Source organism: Leptopilina heterotoma, unplaced genomic scaffold, assembly GCF_015476425.1.
Source record: "Leptopilina heterotoma isolate Lh14 unplaced genomic scaffold, ASM1547642v1 Lhet_239, whole genome shotgun sequence".
Lineage (NCBI taxonomy): Eukaryota > Metazoa > Arthropoda > Insecta > Hymenoptera > Figitidae > Leptopilina > Leptopilina heterotoma.
Genome location: NW_025110955.1, coordinates 468,008 through 490,274, shown reverse-complemented (window position 1 = coordinate 490,274; position 22,267 = coordinate 468,008). Strand labels below are relative to the sequence as shown.

Below are 22,267 nucleotides of genomic sequence, written 5' to 3'. Positions count from 1 at the left end.
ATTGTATTTGAAGTCGCTGATTACGAATCCGATATCATATTTTGAAAATTCAAAATGGCGGATCCAATATGGCGGACATGAAAATTAAAAAACCAACTGAATTCACTTGAAACTTGTTACTCAGGGGTTTTCGGGATCGCTGATTACGAATCCGATATCAGATTTTAAAAATTCAAAATGGCGGATCCAATATAGCGGACGAAATTTTCTAAAATTCATCGGATTCACTTAAAACTTTTTACTCTGGGGATTTCGGGGTCGCTGATTACGAATCCGATATCAGATTTTGAAAACTCAAAATAGTGGTTACTTACGGCCCTAGAGTTTACCACGTGGAGGTATGCTGTCGGATTTTACACTCCTTTATTTATTTTGTTTTTTTACATTTTTTTTGTTTGTTCTTATATTGGATCTGTCATTTTGAATACCAATATTACATTTTTAATCTACGACATCAATAAATCCCAAGTAACAACTTTTAAGTTAATCTAATAAATTTTTTTAAATGGCGCCAGCCATATTCGAACCGCCACATTGTATTTTAAAACTCTGATGCTAGATTCGTAATCAGCGACCCTAAAAATCCCCGAGTAACGAGTTTTAAATGAATCGGACAAGTTTTTAAAAATGTCGTCCGCTATATAGGATCCGCCATTTTGAATTTTTAAAATCTGAAATCGGATTCGCAATCAGCGACCCCGAAAACCCCTGAGTAACAAGTTTTAAGTGAATCCGATGAATTTTTGAAAATGTCTTCCGCCATATTGGATCCGCCATTTTGAATTTTTAAAATCTGAAAACGGATTCGTAATCAGCGACCCCGAAAACCCCCGAGTATTAATTTGTGGACAAATCTGTGTTTTTGTAGCCAAAAATCTGCTTGCGTCTATACACGTCATCGACAGTTTGAGCCCACCTGCACCATGACGTGTATACACGTCATCGACTGCCAAGGGGTTAATACGTGCTTGACAGCCGGAGAGTTCTTCGGCTACTGGAAAACGCAGAAGTTGGTCCTTCTCAGGAAAGGCGATAAACCTCTAGATAAGGTCACATCGTTCAGACCAATTTGTTTATTGGTTACGATGGGCAAATTTCTAGAGGGAATGGTTCTGCAGAGACTTCAGGAAATCCTGATAGGCGAAAATAGCCTATCAGAGAATCAATTTGGCTTTCGTAAAGGCAGGTCAACAGTTGACGCAATACTCACTGTTGTAAACCATGCCAAGAAAGTCAAAGAGGACAAGAAGAAGGGATTCTGCGCGCTTATTTCCATCGACATACGTAATGCATTTAACTCCGCAAAGTGGGACAATTGGATCAAGGCGATGCGTCGTAAAGGGGTACCAACCTATCTGTTGCGAATGATAGACAACTATCTTAGCGAATGATGGGTTGAATACAAGAGCGATGCATGTCACCTCAAACATGAAATGACATGCAGAGCTCCCCAAGGATCAAAGGTAGGTCCACTCATATGGAACGTCATGTACGATAACTTCCTTAGAATTGAGTTACCTGAAGATACGATAAAGATTGGCTTTGCGGATGACGTCATTATAGTGTGTGGCGCACGGACTTCTCGGATTCTAGAAATAAGGGTCAACGAAAGCTTGAGACGAGTAAAGCTCTGGTTAGATCTCAACGGCCTACAAATGGCTACAGAGAAGACAGAAGCTTTGCTTGTCACAGGTAAAAGATCCTTTGAGGTCCCGAAGATTCGGATAGGGCAGACTGAAGTCTCCTGGGGAAATAGTTTAAAGTACCTGGGAGTGACGTTTGATCGAAAATTAAAGTTCGACCAACATTCTAAGATCACGTCACTGAATACCGCTGACTGTATGGGAAATCTATCGAGGATGATGCCCAATGTCGGTGGCCCCAGGGAAAAGAAACGCCGATAAGTGGCGACCGTGGTTCAAGCAAAGCAGCTTTACGCTGCCTCTGCATGGGCTGAGTCCCTAAAGAACCACGGAATCTCTGACGAGCTACTCTCCGCACAGGGTGGTTGTGCGCGGATAGTAGTTTCAGCCTACAGAACAGTTTCAACGAGCGCTGCTCTAGTTCTTGCGAGTCTTCCGCCAGTGGACTTACTGGCGAGGGAAAGACAGGAAGTCTTTCAGCGTAACAAAGATCTAGTTAACTCGCAAGGGCAGAGTAGAAATCTCGCCAAAGCGGCTATCCGCAAAGAGGCGAAATGTAGACTCCTTGAACAATGACAAGAGAGATGGGATGGGGATCTTAAAGGAAGGTGGACATATCGCCTGATCCCCAACCTCGCCACTTGGCTAGGAAGAAAGCACGGTGAAGTTGGCTACTACCTGACACAAGTGTTGTCAGGTCACGGATGTTTCCGACAGTACCTTCATAGATTTAAGATTAAGAGAGTTGCAAAATGCGCCTACTGTGACGCTGCAGTAGATGACGCGGAGCATACTCTCTTTTATTGCGGGCACTGGTGCTATGATAGAATGGCCATGTTTACGGCAGTTGGCTTTGAAATCAACGTCGACAACATGGTGTCTACCATGGTTCAGAACGTGGACTCGTGGAGGCACATAGAATCCTTCATTATAAAAATAATGGAGCAAAAATATCTTTTTAGACGGAAGACGAGGTTGACCGGAGGAATCTAGTGCTCAGCTGTGTGTGAGCGTGGGGGGAGGAAGTTTTTTGGTTTCCTCCCACCCACGTTCCTACATAGCTAGAGCGGATTAAGGCCCAGTTAAGGAGTAGGACAAGGGGACCACTACTTGCGAAGTTGAAGGCCTGACGGTAGTTTCGCAGGTGGATCAAGTGTCCCAAATTAAGACGGGAGTGGTTTTTAGTGGGTAGACCAGAACAAGAGCGGTCACCCCCACATAACCTGGAATTCATTAACCAGGTATCTGAATTCGCAGATTTTCCACTTTCGACTACAAAAAATAATAATAATAATAAACAATTCCACCAGTGAAATTGCACTTTAATTTCTTGCAGTGATCAGTCACGAAAGGAAATAAAAACAAAACATTAAAGAGAATCTTCAGAAGAAAAATTAAATGAGAAGATCTTAGCCTTAGGCAAGAACATGAGTTTCATACCTTATGTTTCTCTTTCTCTCTCGAGGCATTTCTCCTCCTGGATACTTTTGTAGAAAGGCCGAGAGAAGTTTGGTGAATGTGCGCACTTGGTTTGGTAGCAAATGTATCAAGTTGTATGATACCATCTAAAAAAGAAATTTCAATTAGTTTTAAATAAAACAAAAATATTTATTAATATCATTCATCTAAAATTTTAATAAATTCTTCGAAACAATTCAATTGTTTTCAAAATTTTCAATTAAAATGATTAAACAAAACTTCATTATTTTCAAAAAACAAGAACTAACTTTAAAATATTATTAATATCGTTATTTATATGAATAGTAATTTTGTGTAGAAATAATATTTTTTTTTTTGATAATTCTGATGTATAACATAAAAATTAAAAAGAAATAAAATAGTTTTATAAAAAGAATTCAGACTTAACCACAAATAATTATTTATAGTTATATTAAAACAACCAAATAAATTTTTTTTCTTAATTATAATTATGCGGAATACGTGTTCGTGCAGTGAAGCGAACTTCCTTCGCCCTTTCAGTAAACGGAATCACTTTGATTTTTCCTTCCTCTCGTCTCTTTCTCTTGTTAATTGTAAGAAAGTGTTCACATTCCGGTGATTTATTTATTACATAATATGGCAATTTTTTTTCTTTTATTCCCATAGGAAAATTTTGCGCAGCAAACTTTTACTGGCAATATGTATATTATTACAAGCGTGTGTAATATGCGTGGGGGAGCATTAGACGAACGTAAATAATTACGATGGGCGAACGACCCAAGGTTTCCTCCTCATCTTCCATTATTGGTAACACTGCACTATCAAGTTTGCTTAAGCGTTTATGATGCAATGATAAATACCATAAACACAATGAAAAATAGATGTTTCAATTATTGTAAAATCACAAGATTAATATGCTTCAGGCAATTAATTTATATTTCTTAATTTGTATTTTTTCTTCTTCTTTCTACCAACTCATATTTGCAATTTTCTACTTTTTCACGCTGAATTTAAAGACAAAATATAATAACATTTATTTAATTCATCGCTAATTATAGTCTCGGTAATAATTGTTTTTGATTATAAAATTTTTAATAACAGAATAACTAATTAAACGCGCATTAGAATATAATTACAAGTTTTTACTTTTCATCTAACTATTGTTTTGGGTGATATTTAAATTTTAAATGAAGCTTTTTCCTAAAGAAATTAATTTATTGTAGAGACACAAAATATATTTTTTCTAATAATACGTGAATAATAAATTTTTAATTTGAAACTTTACATAGAGTAATTTTTCAAATTTAAATAAAAAAGAATTACATAAAAAAAATTTCCATAAGAAATCCAACAAAATTTCAAATCTTAATTTCTTTAGAAAATCCTAAGATTTATATTTAAGAAAAAATAATTTATTCATTCAGAAAAAAAGGAAGATTCAACTTGTTTATTACAAACTTTCTTCAATATAATTTAAAAAATCGTAAAATTATTTTCTCTACGAACTAATTAATCAACGAATATAACAATGAAAAATAGCAATTAATTTTTAATTTCACTTTTTTACATTCTCATTTCAATTATTATATTCTATCAGGTACGGTAAATTTTATTCTATAATTTATACTAGCAACATATACCTCACTCGCTAACGCTCGTTCGGTTGTATTTAAACTTTTTAGTTTTTACTTATTTTTTTTTTTTATTTGAACTAAGTAAATATTTACTGGACATAAATATTTTAATTTATGGTATCTATTAAATAGTTATTTGAACCAAATACAAATTACTTAAGTCAATTAAATAGAATAATTTAATTTAATAAATATTGCTTTAAATCAATTATAAAAATTACTTGATTAAATAATGCATAGTTTTTAATTAAAATAAATATTTATTTGCATCAATAAAATAATTTTTTTGAAATAACTAAACTTAGAAGGTTAGATTTTGAATGTTAGCCTGATTCTCTGAATAATTAGTAAGAAAAGGGCGAAGATACGTCCATTCTTTTCTTACTAATAGGATTTTCTGTAGGTAATGATCAGGGTGTTTTTTTGAAATTTTTACTGCACTATTCTTACGCATGTCACCGTCACCAATATTGTTACAATATATATTGTAACAATATTGTTACAACAAAGTCTAGACTTTGGGTTTTTGCAAGTCTAGACAATATAGTTGTATAATAATATAAATTTTTCTTTCTAAACCAGAATTTGAACATTTACAAAATTAAAACCTTATAGTGGTTAGAAAATGTAAAAAATTATTAATATTTATAAAAATATAAATTATTTTATTTAAAATCATTGTGTAATAAGACAAAAATTATGAAGTGACATTTACAAAAAATGTCATTGTACATTATACGAAATGTTATTTTTACGTATTCTCTTACTAAACCTTTCATTTTCGTCCGCTATCCTGGATTCGCCATTTTGTATTTTTAAAAAGTGACTTTGGATTCATAATCAGTGGAATTTTACTGAAAATCAGTTGAAAAGTACTAAAATATCAGTCATTCTTCACTGATTATTATTTTATTGTGATTTATTTATTAATATTGTAAATTTCTGTCAAACAAATAATTTTACTAAAAGTCAGTTGAAAATTACACTTACAGTAGTGTTTCATTCGAGCAACACGATCCGAGAAACGAACAAAAAACGATTTTCTTTTTGTTTTGATAACCAAGCTGTCATCAGGGTGTCTACTATTTTCGTTTAACAAAATTCCCGGTTATTTCCCGGTTTTTCCCGGATATATCCTAATTTTTTCCCGGTTTTTTTTCTTATCAAATGTAAATTTAAATTTGATTTTAAACATAAATAAATCATTAAATTTTCTGAAAATAATGATTTTTTCAAGTTTTTAAAAATAATCTTGTCTCTTTATAATTATAATTGAAAATTGGATTTTTCAATTTTATTAAAATTACATTGATAATAATTGAACTTCTGCAAAGAATTTTACTATTTATAAAAATAATTGAATCCTTCCAAAGAATGCTATTATTTATGAAAATAATTTAATTTTTGTGAAGAATTTTATTAAATTTTTTGAAAATAATAAGCAGCAATAATTAATTATTTACTTAATATCTAATAAACATTTAATTTGCTCAAGAAATAAATAAATATCATTTATTTGAACATTCAGAAATTTAAAATGATAAAAATTTAAGAGAAGTTCAATAATTATAATTATTAAATAATAATAGAATAGTATAATTTTTAGAAGCAAAAAATTGATTTAAAACTGTAAGAGGGACTTAAAATTTTAAAAATAAAATTATAATTATGGTCACTAACTTCCCTTGATTATTTTCGAAAAATTTAAATAAAATTCTTTAAAAAAATTCAATTATTTTTCAAAAAAAGTAAAAAAATTTCAATGATTTGTTTAGAAAAATTCAATTATCTTGAAACAATAGAATTGAAAAATTACAACAATTTTATTTTTTAGATTTAAAAAAATTTTGCGAAAGTTCAATTTCATTAAACAATTTTAAGTATGTATATTTTTTTAAATTAACTAATAAAAATTTTAATTATTAATTTTCGCAGTAAGAAACATGAATACATTAGAATTTAACTCTTTATAATATTCAATTATTAATCAATTATTAAATTAAAATACTTTGAAAATTCTATTTGTTAAAAAGTTTCTAATGAATTTCTTTAACAAATTTAATTACATATTTTCAGTCGAATTTCACAATATTTCTATTAACTCCATAATTTTTTAAAAATTTATTTACATAATATATTTGAATTGGTAACTGATTTTTTATCATCAAATTAATTATTTTTAACTAACTTAAATTTAGAGAACAGTATAAATATCTATAAAAATTGAAATAAAAATTGATTTTTTAAAAACAAATTAAAATAATAAAACTTTTTTAATTTTTGTGAAAAAATTCCCGGTTCGGTATAAAATTTCCGGCTAATTCCCGGTCAAATAAAATTCCCGGTTATTTCCCTGTTTTCCCGGAATTCCCGGTTAGTAGACACCCTGGCTGGCAGTAGGTCGCCAGTTTGTTAAATTTATTGTAACATTTATTTATTTTTCTTTTTTTATATTTCCTTTTGTTTTTTTTTATCATACCAACCCCACATAACCTTGGAGTGCGGAATGCAAGGTATCTGTAGGCAGATTTCCCAAAAGTCCCTAAGCAAAAAAAAAAAAAAAAAAAATCTTAAAAAATTACTATAAAAAAATTCTAATAATATTAGTTTTTAAAAATATTATAATGTTATTTTTCGAAAATAATTGAATTTCTTAAAATAATTCTTATATCCTAATTTACCTTTAAAAATTTTTTTTTAATTTTTGGTAATTCAATTATTTTCAAAATTTGCAATTAAAATTCTTCAAAAAATTGTAACAAAATACTTGAAATAAATTAATTATTTTCAATTAAATTTTGCACAATTTCAACTATTCAAAAAGGTTTCTATTGTAGACATATTTGAAAAATTTAATTGTGTTAAAAAATTATTCAAAGAAATCTAAGTATACTTATTTTTAATTATCTATAACTTAATCTATTGAATTTAGAAAAATTACATCAAGAGGACAAAACTTTGTTCTTTCGTCTACTTTTGAATAATGTTTAGAAAACTAAATTTTTATTAATGTTTATTAAAAAATTATTTTATACCTAAAAATGTTAAATTTTTTTAATTTAGGCATGATTACAATCACAGGCACACAAAAAAAAAGTTGTCTGTTCATTGAACAAGACCTACATGTCTTATAGTATTTTGGCCCCCTGAATACGAATATGAAGTCAGAATTGCTCCAGCACCCTCTGTTTTTTTAAATCGAAAAAACTACCCTTAAGTCTAAAATTCAAGAATTAAAGTAAAAAAAAATAAAAACACGGCTTTCTTCGGAGTAGAAGAATATATTTGTGCGTTTTCTTCTTTCAACAACTCAAATAATGTCAAAATTGCTCCACCACCCCTGTTTTTTTAAATAGGAGAAACTACCCTTAAATCTAAAATTCAAGAACTAAAGTCAAAGAATGAAATAACCACTTTTTTGCGAAGTAGAAGAATATATTTATGCGTTTTCTTCCTTCAACCACTCAGAAATATTGTCAAAATTGCTCCACCACCCCTGTTTTTTTAAATGGGAGAAACTACCCTTAAATCTAAAATTCAAGAACTAAAGTAAAAAAATATGAAATAACCGGTTTTCTTAGGAGTAGAAGAATATATTTATGCGTTTTCTTCCTTTAACCTCTCAGAAATAATGTCAAAATTGCTCCACCACCCCTGTTTCTTTTAAATGGGAGAAACTACCCTTAAATCTAAAATTCAAGAACTAAAGTCAAAGAATGAAATAACCAGTTTTTTTGCGAAGTCGAAAAATATATTTATGCGTTTTTTTCTTTCAACAATTTAGAAATAATGACGAAATTGCTCCATCACCCCCTGCCCTTAAATCTAAAATTCAAGAATTATAGTAAAAAATGATATAACAGGTTTTTTCCAAAGTAGAAGAATATATTTATGTACTTTTTAAAAAAGCATCAGCATTGCTTCATCACCCTCTTATTGATTTATATTGAAAAAACTACCCCTTTAAGTATGAACCCAGAGTATACTAACAACAATAAAAACAATTAGTTTTAGACAAAAGCATACGTTCCTTTATTTTTGTCAATTATAGGACAAAGGTAAAATAAAGTCATAACATAGTAAAATTAACAACAGAAAACTTGGATTTATTTAAAATAAAACTATCTTCACTTAATAAAATTATACAAATATATACATATCGCCAAGTCCCGGGTACAACTGAAATCGTGGTCCCAAAGGCCAATTCGTCATGAAAATCTCAGTAAATTGCGCAAACGCAATTTACGGTCTATCCCTTCTCTAGAACCTTTATTCGTTCATGTCTTTCGTCCTACTCAACAATTTTTGTTCTCATAACTAAAAAGCAGAATCAGAGTTAATTTATCATTATTTGTTGTTGAAAGAAGAAAACGCATAAATATATTCTTCTACTCCGAAGAAAACCGGTTATTTCATTTTTTTTCACTTTAGTTCTTGAATTTTAGATTTAAGGGTACTTTCTTCGATTTAAAAAAAAGTAGGGGTGGTGGAGCAATTTTGACATTATTTGAGTTGTTGAAAGAAGAAAACGCATAAATATATTCTTCTACTCCGAAGAAAGCCGTGTTTTTATTTTTTTTTACTTTAATTCTTGAATTTTAGACTTAAGGGTAGTTTTTTCGATTTAAAAGAAAACAGAGGGTGATGGAGCAATTCTGACTTCATATTCGTATTCAGGGGGCCAAAATACTATAAGACATGTAGGTCTTGTTCAATGAACAGACAACTTTTTTTTTTTAATAATAAAAATTAAAAATAATTATTTTTAATTTTTATTATTTAAATACACAATTAAAAATAATAATAATACTCCGCAAAAAAGCCCAACTAATAGAAAAATAAAAAAGTAGGTTAATTTTAAATTTAGATCCAACTATTACAATGTTATAGATTTATTAAGTAATATATAACAAGTAATATTATATATATTTCTCTAAATAAAGATGTCTATTGACTTTTTAAAATTGATTTTCTTAAAAATTTCTTTATTAAAAGTATTAATATTTAAATTTTATAGTAATTGCTGTTTTAAAAAATCAATCCGGGAATATTTATTTTTGGTCCGGGAATTTAAAAATAATAATTCACTAGACACCTTGAATTAATTTTTAACTTGATATAATAATTTTAACTCACTAAAATGAATTTAATTTTAGTTTTTAATAGAATTAATAAAAAAGAATTTAAATGTTTTTGGATATCGATTTTTTTTCAAAAAATAGGTTATTATTGTATTATTTTTAGTTGTCAGTTATGGGAAAGTCGAGAAGCAGTCGAGAAGTTCGGTCGATGACAATTAGAAAATTAGACGATACGATTTGACAATTAACAAAAGAATAAACAAGATGATCGTTTGAAAACCAAAGACGATAACCAAATAATCGCTCGAAAAAATGAAATTCGCGGATCGAAGTGAAACACTAACTTACAGAAATATAAGTCATTTTTCACTGATTATCCATTTAAAAAATTATTGTTGATGTCTGCCAAACAAATACAGGGTTGCCACGGACTTAAAAAACCTGGGAAACCCGGAATTGTCATGGAATTTTTTTTCAGTCATGGAAAACCTGAAAAATCTGGAATTGTCAGGGAATTTTATAAAGCCTGATACTAAAAGCTCAATTTTTTGTATTTGAGTCGTAAAAATTTCAAGTTTTCAAGTTGACATACAACTTTTTGATTTTAAATTTAGTGCTTACAATTGAAATCAATATGGCATTTCTAAATTTTAGTTTCTTTTGGTCTCTATCTTCCTTTAAATAATTTTTAAATTAATACATTTTAGAAACCCCAAAATGTTATGAAACTGAAGCTACCAACTTTTATGCAATGAAAATTTTTTCTTTTGCTAATTGTTTTTTAATGTAAGAAGCCCTTTAAAAAATTGCAATCGAAAAAAATTGCTTCTGAAGCAAGGAAATAATAATTTAGTTAAAATTTCGGGATATTTGGAAAATCTACGAAAAAATAATTAAAAATCACTAATTTCCTTGCCTTCCTTAGATCCTCTTACAATTTTTTTAAATGACTTGTCACATTAAAATAAATAATTTGTAAAAGAAAAAATTGCTTATGAGGTGAGGAAATAATAATTTTGTTTAAATAATATATGGATTTTTCGAATATCTGTGTAAAAAATCAAAATTAATAATTTCCCCGACTTCGATCTTTTAAAATTTTTTAAAAGGCTTCTAACATTAAAATAAATAATTAGCAAAGAAAAAATTGTCATTGAATAAACGTAGGTAACTTCAGTTTCATAAAATGTTATTAAAATGCTTTTTAAAATACTGGTTTAATAATTGTGAAAAATTCTAAACTTAACTAAATTTTTAAATTTAAAAAGATTTGCTCCTCATCTTTCTTCGGAGCGTATCTCAAATAACCTTACAAATTTTAACTTAATTTTTTGTTAATAATGAAATTAAAAATTAATAACTTATTTTGTTAACAATTTACTTAAAGGATTTTATACTTTTTGTCGTAATTAGCTAAAAACATACCAAAACAATTTTATTTCTGGTTTGGAATTTTTTAAGAAATGGTCTGGAAAACCTGGAAAAGTCATGGAATTTTAAAATCGATGTCTTGTGGCAACCCTGAAATAAATAAGTAAATACACAAGTAAATAAATAAGTTCCATTACAACACAGACAGCGCAGCATTAGCGAGTGAGGTATTTACGTATATTTAAAAAAATTTCAACAGACACTACGTGCATCAACGAACCTTAAAAAATTCAACAATTTATATTATCAATCGTTTATTAAATCTATACATATATGTGATTTGTGTATATGTAGGAGTTTATATCTGCATATGAGCAGTATACATGTGTATGTAATTTATGAACATGTGTGAGTATACATGTACATGTGATTAGTGTATATGTGTGAGTATACATGTGTGGGTGTTATGCGCGCATGCTTGATATTCATAGAACACTACTGCGCATGCCTGATATTCATAGAACACTACTGCGCATTCCTCACATTGATAGAACACTACTGCGCATGCCTGACATTCATAGAACAATAGTGCGCATGCCTGACATTGATAGAACACTACTGCGCATGCCTGATATTCATAGAACACTACTGCGCATGCCTGATATTTAAAGAACACTACTGCGCATGCGTAATATTGACAGAACACTACTGCGCATGCCTAATATTGACAGAACACTACTGCGCATGTGTAATATTGACAGAACACTACTGCGCATGCGTGGCACTAATAGAACACTACTGCGCATGTGTAATATTGTCAGAACACTACTGCGCATGTGTAATATTGACAGAACACTACTGCGCATGCGTAACAGTGATAGAACACTACTGCGCATGTGTAATATTGACAGAACACTACTGCGCATGCGCAACAGTGATAGAACACTACTGCGCATGCGTAACATTGACAGAACACTACTGCGCATGCGTAATATTGACAGAACACTACTGCGCATGCGTAACAGTGATAGAACACTACTGCGCATGCGTAACATTGACAGAACACTACTGCGCATGCCTAATATTGACAGAACACTACTGCGCATGCGTGGCACTAATAGAACACTACTGCGCATGTGTAATATTGTCAGAACACTACTGCGCATGTGTAATATTGACAGAACACTACTGCGCATGCCTGATATTTAAAGAACACTACTGCGCATGCGTAATATTGACAGAACACTACTGCGCATGCGTAACAGTGATAGAACACTACTGCGCATGTGTAATATTGACAGAACACTACTGCGCATGCGTAACAGTGACAGAACACTACTGCGCATGCGTAACAGTGATAGAACACTACTGCGCATGCGTAACAGTGATAGAACACTACTGCGCATGCGTAACATTGACAGAACACTACTGCGCATGCGTAACATGGACAGAACACTACTGCGCATGCGTAACAGTGATAGAACACTACTGCGCATGCGTAACAGTGATAGAACACTACTGCGCATGCGTAACAGTGATAGAACACTACTGCGCATGCGTAACAGTGATAGAACACTACTGCGCATGCGTAACAGTGATAGAACACTACTGCGCATGCGTAACAGTGATAGAACACTACTGCGCATGCGTAACAGTGATAGAACACTACTGCGCATGCGTAACAGTGATAGAACACTACTGCGCATGCGTAACAGTGATAGAACACTACTGCGCATGCGTAACAGTGATAGAACACTACTGCGCATGCGTAACAGTGATAGAACACTACTGCGCATGCGTAACAGTGATAGAACACTACTGCGCATGCGTAACATTGACAGAACACTACTGCGCATGCGTAACATTGACAGAACACTACTGCGCATGCGTAACATTGACAGAACACTACTGCGCATACGTGACATTGTGAATATGTATACATTTGTGTTAATATTATTTTTAAAAGATATACATATATATACGGCTAGGGTCGGTCGGTCGGTCGGTCGGTCGGTCGTTCTTCAACTTAATATAATAAGAGATTACTAAAAATTTACTTATTATTTATTTATATAATATCTACACGGAGAAAAAATGTTGTTGAAAATATTTCCTATTTGCATTCTTTTCTAAATGTGTTGTAGAAAATTAATGTCTTATAATTTTCTGCAATTCTTTTCAACATATCTTGCAAATCTCGTGCACTTTGCAAAAAAAGGGAAATGAAAAATATAAAGGAAAAATTAAAAAAGTATTAAAAGTATTGAATCGCTATATCTTGTCTCTATTCATGCTAAATTGTTTCTTCTTTTTATAGCTCGTGAGAGCAAAGCGAGCAGAGCAAGCAAAGTCATGATTCAGAAGCATTTCAAGAATGTGAAATCAAGAGCAAACTATTGTTATCTAAAGGAAAATATTTTCGAAAATACAAATTTACGCAAGAAATGAGTATTTCGGAAAACAAATCGGAAATAAAGTAACATGAATAAGTTACATAATAAAAAATACTGTAATTATTACAAAACTTAACGCCTCAATTCCTTCCCTTTTTATATACACGCTTCTGAAAACTGTATCTTTTTCTTTGTTTATTATTTCTTCCTTCTTTCATTATTCTATATTACATTCTCGACTTTGAAATTCCTTTCTGTTACTTCCTCAACCTAATTCTTAAATCTTTCACAGTTTCGTTTTTGCATTCCTCACTCTTCTATATTCCTTTTAAGCAATCTTCCATTAAATCTCGTTTATTTTATACTAATAAACCTTGCCACACGCGGTAAAACCTGACAATTTAGATGCCATTCCGTTGAAAAATGACAAGAGAAGAGAGGAGAGGAGAGAGAAGCATCTGGCAACGCCGAGGAGAAAAAGGAGAAAAAAAATATTGTTTATATGGAAACACGAGAAGGGCAGAAAAGAATGGATGGGGAGAAAAATAATAGAGAGAGAGTACACCAGAGAGTACACCGCGAGTACTATACATTAACAGTAGGAGAGGGAGAGAATCTGAGAAGGTGCCAGTCACTGACCAGACTACAAGCAGTTACATTCGAAGAAAACGTGCACCTTGCGACACTTTTTCGATTTGATTGTTGTTGTTTTTTTTAATTCTCAAAACTCATTTTTTATCTGTGATTGTTAACTTAAGTTGTGTGAAGTGATTTTTCTCCTCAAGGAACCATGTGACCCGGAAAGAGGAAAAAACACATCAAACTGGTACGTCGTTCTGGCAAAGAACTCGTTGGAAAAACTTCTCATTAGATTTCATCTCACCAAGTTCATTCACTATAACCTGTAAAAGAAAATATGCGGCTTTATCCATCGTTACTCAATGAGCGGAAGCGCTTATTAAAACAAAAAAAATAGTAACATGTGACTTTTCTAAAGTGATCGAGTAAAAGTGTAATTAACAAAAAGTGAAGTCTACAAAAGTGAATCCCTTAAATTAATTTAATATTAATGAACCAAATTTAATTTTAATTATCTAAAGATTCTATTTTATAGTTGTATATATAATTTCCTTTTTTTAGATTAAACAAAACTTTGTATTTCTTTTCTAAAAATCTGTTTTTATAAATCTTAATTTTTTCAAATTGTTTTAACGTTACAAAAAATACTTTTCATTAATAATATTATCTATTCGTTTTTTTCTGAGAAAACAATAGCAAACTAAAGAACAATAATTGAAGACAATACAACTTTTTTTTGCCAAGTTGAAATAAGTTTCTCTAGATCAGAAGGAATTTCTTGTATTGTGGTTAAAAGCCATTCTCTTGCTTCAGATATTTTTCCAGGAGTTAAAAAGACTATACTATAAACTCGTAACACAAACCATAAATTCTTAATGTAATACACATAGAGTGCTACAAATGCATAAAATATACGTTTTTATACACATGTCAAACCAGTTTTATATTATTATTATGGAAAATAATTTGCGTGTGAATCGTGACAAGTGTCTAAATTATAGAAAGTAACGTAAAATAATTAGCATTTCCATTACAAAATTTTTTTTTCCTCCCCTATAAACGGAGTGAAAAATTATCATTTTATAAGAATTTTAATAACGTCTTTTTTACTTTAGAGCAAAATCCATAAATTTACCTAAAAAATAGTTTGACATTTATCAAAATTTGATTAATTTTTCAATTTATCATCAATTGTGCAATGCTAAATGTATTTTTCTTTCGAAAATGTAAACAAAATTCCGGCATTTCATATATGAATTCACTAAAAATAAATATTAATGCGACTTAAAATAATTTTATAGAAAGAGATGATAAAATTCAATTAATTTAAATTGAAAATAATGTCAAGTGACAAAAATTCTTTTTCTTTTAAATAAAGAACTCTTGGAATGCTTAATAATTTCAGAAAAGTCATAAAACCAGTTTATTAATTTTCAAAAAGTAGAATTTTACGATGTGGTAATATTTTAATTTTTCAGACATTTTAATAAAAAGGAAAAAAGAAGAAGTTAAGTTAAAATGTTGATAGAACAAAATGAGGCTAAACAAGAAATTCTTCTCTCTAAAGGAATTATTCTTTACCACTATAATAATATAATATTCCCTATATTAGAAAAAATTGCAGATTTAGTTATGCTAATTAAAATTTAACGCTTTTGCCAGAGGAATTTTCAGCTTTCTTACACCAGTATGGAATAATGGAGTTAATTAAGAACTTGAAATTTTCGCGAAATGATTAATTATGCTGTATCTACGATGTAGCACTAACAGTCTTGCGTTTCATTTCGAAGCACCAATGTACAAGAGCATTATTTCCTTAATTTACAGATCGTCGAGGCCCAGCCAACTGTAAATAGAATCCACTGACCTTAACGAAATTACAGAGGATACTGATGATCATACCAAGCTAATCGATTTATCACTAGATCGTTAATTCAATTACATGTAAAAATTGACAATTTAAACACAAATTCCCAGTGAAAGTCACTGATAACTAATGTCATAATCGGTAATAATCGATGTCATAATCAAAGACCAATTTCATAATTATTATTGATAATTAATATGAATAATAATTAATAGTAATATTGATAATTAATGTTGTCCAATAATATTAATATTCAATGTCACAATTAGTAACAATATAAAATAGCAGTAATTTCAAATGAACCATCAAATCTAGTGATAAAATAAAATTGTACTGAATAGACAATGAAAATTAAAAATAATTAATTAAATGAAAATGGAGGACCAACCTGCAATGGGTCTTGATTCAACAGTCAGAAGTCAAGATTCCACAAATTCAAAGGACTCAAAAGTGTCGAAATTGTCAAAGGAGACAAATATTTCCCGAATATCAAAAGACTCAAAGGCCGAGTCGAAGCATTCAAAGGATGTTCTTATATCGGCAAAACATAAACATCAACATTCGCCACAGCATCTACAGGAGCAGGAGCCGAGGCAGCATAGAACACAAGTCAAGGACGACACCAACATTCTTATGTTCACATCCTGTGGACAATTACTTCTCGGTAAGGACTCACTTTCCTGCAAATTAAACATTTAATTAGACTCAAATAATTAGGTGAAACTTTTTTCTTTTCATTGTTATTTTTTTGTAATTGTCCTTAATTGCTGTATGGTAAAAGAAAGCCTCGCTTATATCACAGGGAAAATTTATCAGCCTTAAAACGACGTATAGTTTCTTTACGAAGACAACTACTATCGAAAACAATCGAATAAATTAAAGAAGCATCTAAGATCTCAAGAGGCAATTTTCTAATGGCCATGAATAAATGTATTATATCTTTTTCTTTCACTTTACAAATATTGTAGTCTATAAAATAAAAATCTTCAGATATAAAACAGAAGATAATTAAATAAACTATCGCTATAGAATTAAATAAAGCGGATTTTTTCTACACCTAATTAACGAAAAATAATAAAAATTGTACTTTTTCACAAAACTCGATAAAAATTCTAAAATTATCAGTCACAATAATAAAAAAATACACAAATTATTTTTCAACACCAGTCAAATTGACAATTTTCAATATTTTAAATTTTAATGCTCTTAAATTCGTGAGAAAGTCTTATTTATGTGATAAAAATGCACATAACAAACTTGTAAATTTTGTTTAACGAAGCAAGATAAAATAAATTGATAGCGAATAGTAACCATATATTTTTCTCTACTAATCTGGAAACCTAATAAGTAATTTCATTGCATGTTTCCTCTTTAAAAATATATTATTTTTTTCGTAATTATTGGAGTGGAACTCATACCATCTATTTTTAAAAAAATATAATTCACGATTATTATTTTATAACTAGATAAGTACACAAATTTTGATTTAAAAAATGGTCAAAAGAATTATAAAATTAATTACTTATAAGAATCTAATAATTACTCTAAGTCATTAAATTTATCTTTATTATAAATAAAATATAAATAAATAAACCAGAAGCAATATAATACAAGTTATTTGAAAATGAAATTTTCAAGAAGTTAATAATTATTAACTTATTTCAGATGTTTTTTAGACGTCGAAGAAGATGACCTTATTCATGGTTATTTCAATATAAAAATATAATTCTTTTCATTAGGTATTAAATATAGTAAAGAATTATTATTATTATTTATTATTATTACTATTATTTTTAGTATTATTATTAAATTCTTTTATTATTATATTATCGTTATCATTCTTATTAGTAATATTAACTGTGATTATAAAATTATAATACAAATCAAGTTAACTTTCGTTTATGAACTCTATCAAGAAAATAATTTATTCAAATTAAAAGTTTTTCTACTTTAAAACATAATTTGACGTTATAAAAAAATTATTATTTGAACTGAGTTCGTAATAATAATTCTACTTTTATTACAATTATTATGAAAACGTAATAATAAAGATTTATTTACTTTTAAAACAATCGCCTTGTTAAATTTTTTTCCTCGCAGAGTTCATGTTTTAAATGCACTTTATGCAATCAAAGGTAATTTCACTTTTTCTATTTTACAATAAATACTTTTTTTCATAAATTACGATTATAAAGACATAATTTTTTTTCTTCAAGTTTCTTACAACATATTTCTGGTTTGCTCTTTATATTTGAACACAATAACTTTAATATCGAAAAGCCGTTAAATACTTTTTTGTTTTCAAATAAATTTATTAGAAACAAAGGCAAACTTTTAATAAAATACTTATTAAATTTAAAGAAAAGGAGAGAAAAAATATGACAAAATATGTAAAAATAAATAGAATCATGCCTCAAAAATCAATTAAATGAATTGAATAAAGATTAGAAAAAGGAAAGTTTGATTAATACTATCAGTAGTTGAAGAATGTAAAAACAAAATTCCACGAGAAGATGAAATTGATAATATTTGTGTATCAATATCAAAGTTAATTATTCAAAATTCAGGTATGAAAATTCCAAAATAAGTGAACAAATTCTTTCGGTACTTTCACTGTCAACGAAAAAAATGATATTATAGAAAGTAAAAAAGTGCCTTTGAATATGAAAATTAAATTTCACTTTTCATTTTCGTGTTAAATATATTCAGAGCAGCAGTTTATATAGCTTCTTCTGAATTTTAATGAATTTTTTATTACAAACATTTTTATGTAAATTTTTAAATATAATTTTTAATAACAAGTAAGGAAACGTTGATGATACGTTTAATTAAATTTTCAGTATGTCAATTATTTTGTGCGGTTTATTAAATTTAGTTTACAATTTTCGTCAATTATTTTATTTTTCATTAATTTGTACTTTCTTTATTAACTTTATTTGCTTTATTTACTTTATTTGACTTTTTGATTATTTACTTTATTTGCTTTATAAATTATGTATTTTATTTACTTTATTATTTCTTTTACTATTTTTACTAAATTTTATATTTTTTATTAATTTTATTTACTATCTACTTTATTTTATTTATCAATTACATATATTTTTACTATTTTCTTCCAAATAAAAATAGTTTTTAATTTCATAAATAATAATCAATAAATTTTTAATTAAGTGTACTAGAGAAAATTAGATAAAACACGTTTTTTTAGTTTTAATTTTCAAATAATATTATCTTCGTCAAAGCATTTAATCTACTGCTTTATTGAAACTTCATTTATTATTTAACCACTGTTTCAAATTTATTTTACTGTATTTTAATTATTTTGTGTGTTTTTATTTAAAAACGTTTTCATGATTACTTTTTGTTTGCTTAATTTTGAATTTATGTTTGTAGGGAATTAGTGAATCAACAAATTATGTTCCATAAAATATCAAAAGATTTATTTAAAAAATGAATCAAATTATTATTATACATTAAGCACATTACATTGTGACTGACGCCAAAAGACTGTGTGTATTACACCGCATGCATGTGCTAACAAAATGGACTGAGCGCGAAATACAAATTTTTTTTAGAGACCGAAAATATAACCATCCTACATTCGGCCGTCCTGACTTTTCATTCGACTTGAATGATCAATTAATAGCTACCCATGGTTTTAGATATTCGGCACATGAGCTAGTCTTAGATGGACCTTCGCCATCAGTTTTACGCTTAACATCGTATGTATCGTTTGATTTAACATTAGTGATTTAATAAGGACCTAGATATTTTGCATGTAATTTTCTGCCAGGACCCATTTGCGTACGCTTTATCGCAACTAAATCGCCTAATTTGTATTTGTTCGGTTGACGTCGCCTAAGATTGTAACCTTTTCGATTTTCCTCCTGGATTTTTTGTATTTTTTCTTTCGCTTCTTTTCGAAGAGTTTCACGGGCTTCTTCAAAATTTTCTTAAAATATTTGATCGACAATTTCTCGCAAATGTAGATCTTCCTTTAGTTTCATTTTTACGCCGATTAGAATTTCAAAAGGAGTTGTGTTAATACTTCTTTGAAAAGTCGAATTTAAAATTTGTTGGACACTATCTACATGTTGATACCATTTTGCGGGATTTTCTAATGATAATTTAGTCAGTATTGGTATCAAAGTTCGGTTGAGCCGTTCCACTTGGCCGTTGGCTCTCGGCAGTCCTGTCGTGATCATAGAATGTTTGATCTCTTCCTCTTCACAATAATTTTTAAATTCAGCTGATGAGAAAGCAGTCCCTCTATCAGAAATGATATGTACAGGATTGCCAAACACACGTTTTTGGACATTTAATTTCACTATAACCTCGTGGGATGTCGTCGATTTTGTAGGATATAGCCATACAAATTTTGTAAAGCTATCAATTACCGCAAGAATGTGTTGGTACTTTTTACTGGTTGATTCCAAAGGACCAAGGTGATCTATGTGGAATGTGTTTAGTGGCACGTCGGGTTTTGATAACGGGTGGAGAAAACCTTGTTTTCCTTGTTTTTTCTTTGACAAAATACACGGAATACAGCTCTCGATCGTTTTCCTTACTTTTACTTCAAGATTGTGAATATAATAATCCTTTTTAATGACATCTATAGTTTTTCTTTCGGCGAAATGTCCTTTTTGGTGAACTAACTGAATTATTTCTTTCTGCATCGACGAAGGCACCACTAGTAAATCTTCACCATTGACAAATTTGTACAGGATTTCACTACGTAGAGAATAATTTCTATCGGGCTTATTCTTCACAGATTCTTTCAATGTAATAATTTCCGGATCTTCATTTTGTGCTTTTCGCAATCTGACCAGTACATCATCTTCAACTACATTTAAAATTGCAATGCGGCTCAGCGCATCCACATGTTTCATGCGATTACCCGGCCTATGTTCGATGACATAATTAAAATCTTCCAAAAGAGATGCCCAACGCCAAATTTTAGTTGAAACATTTTTCTTCTTCATCGTTTGCGTAAAAGCAGCGCAATCCGTGACGATTTTTATTACCTTTGATCCCATTAGATAATTCCTAAATTTTTTTATTGCTTCGATTACTGCCAAAACTTCGAGTTTATAACTTTGATAATTTCTCTGAGTCGGTGATGTTTTTCTACTCATGTAATAAACTGGGTGCAGTTTATTATCGTCTGGTGATCGTTGAAATAAGATGGCTCCAAATCCATCTTGAGAAGCGTCGGTATGAACTTCTGTTTCGTGTTTTGGGTTAAATATTTTTAACACGGGTTGATTCGTTAATTGGTTTTTTAATTCATTGAAAGAACTTCGTTTAGGTTCGTTAAACTGAAAAACTTTATCCTTACGTAACATTTCGCTTAACGGTTTTGCAATTAATGAATATGATTCGATAAATTTTCGAAAATATCCTGTTAAACCTAAATACCTTTAAACTTCTTTCAGCGATTTGGGTTCTGGATAACGAATGACAGCGTCAACTTTACTGGGAGAAGAATATACATTATTATACTCCACAATGTGACCCAAAAAATTCGATACGTTCCTTCATAAAACTGCATTTTTCGAAATTAAACTCCAAACCATATTCGCTGGCGACCTTGAAAATTTTAACCAAGTGATTGTAAGCCTCTTCCATAGTTTGAGCCTTCAAAATAATATCGTCCAAATACAAAGTCATATTTCCTTCAACTATCAGATCGTGGAAAATATAGTTGATAAATCGTTGAAAAACAGGCGGTGATAGGCAAAGACCAAACGGTGCTCTCCAAAACTGATATTGGCCATTATGAGTAACGAACGCCGTATACTTTTTACTATTCTCGTCGATTTCCACCTGCAAAAAAGCAGTTTTTAGATCTAACGTACAAAATATTTTAGAATCTACGAGCTTATCAATTTCGTCCTCTATTAATGGTAATGAATGTCGATCTTTTACAATTACTCGATTTATTTCTCTATAATCTACACAAAGTCGTAGCGATCCGTCTTTTCTTCTGACAACGACAATTGGACTAGCAAAATCTGAAGAACAAGGTTCGATTATTCCTGCTTCTATCCACTCTTGAATTTGTTTTTTAACAAATTCTCGCTCTTGAATGGATAATCTACGCGGACTTTGATATATTGGATTTTCGTCTATTAGAATAATTTTTAATTTTATATTCGTAGTTTTCGTTTTGTTATCAGGCGTATATGAATTAAGTAAATCTTTAAGTTTATTTTGCATTTGTTTATCGTTTATCATTGCGTTGTTAGGAATTACATAA

At 29.7% G+C, this 22,267-nt stretch overlaps 1 protein-coding gene across 2 annotated transcripts in view; it reads left to right on the top strand.

The window, feature by feature from the left end:
• Positions 1–14,014: 14,014 nt before the first annotated feature.
• Positions 14,015–22,267, top strand: part of LOC122502810 — a 69,457-nt gene continuing 61,204 nt past the window's right edge. The window contains exons 1-2 of one of the 2 annotated variants that reach the window (XM_043613068.1): positions 14,015–14,388; positions 15,969–16,672. In XM_043613068.1, the coding sequence (XP_043469003.1) occupies positions 16,378–16,672 (295 nt within the window). In that variant the 5' untranslated portion in view covers positions 14,015–14,388; positions 15,969–16,377. The remainder of the gene's footprint in view (positions 14,389–15,968; positions 16,673–22,267) is intronic. The other variant, XM_043613067.1, reaches the window with a different exon arrangement.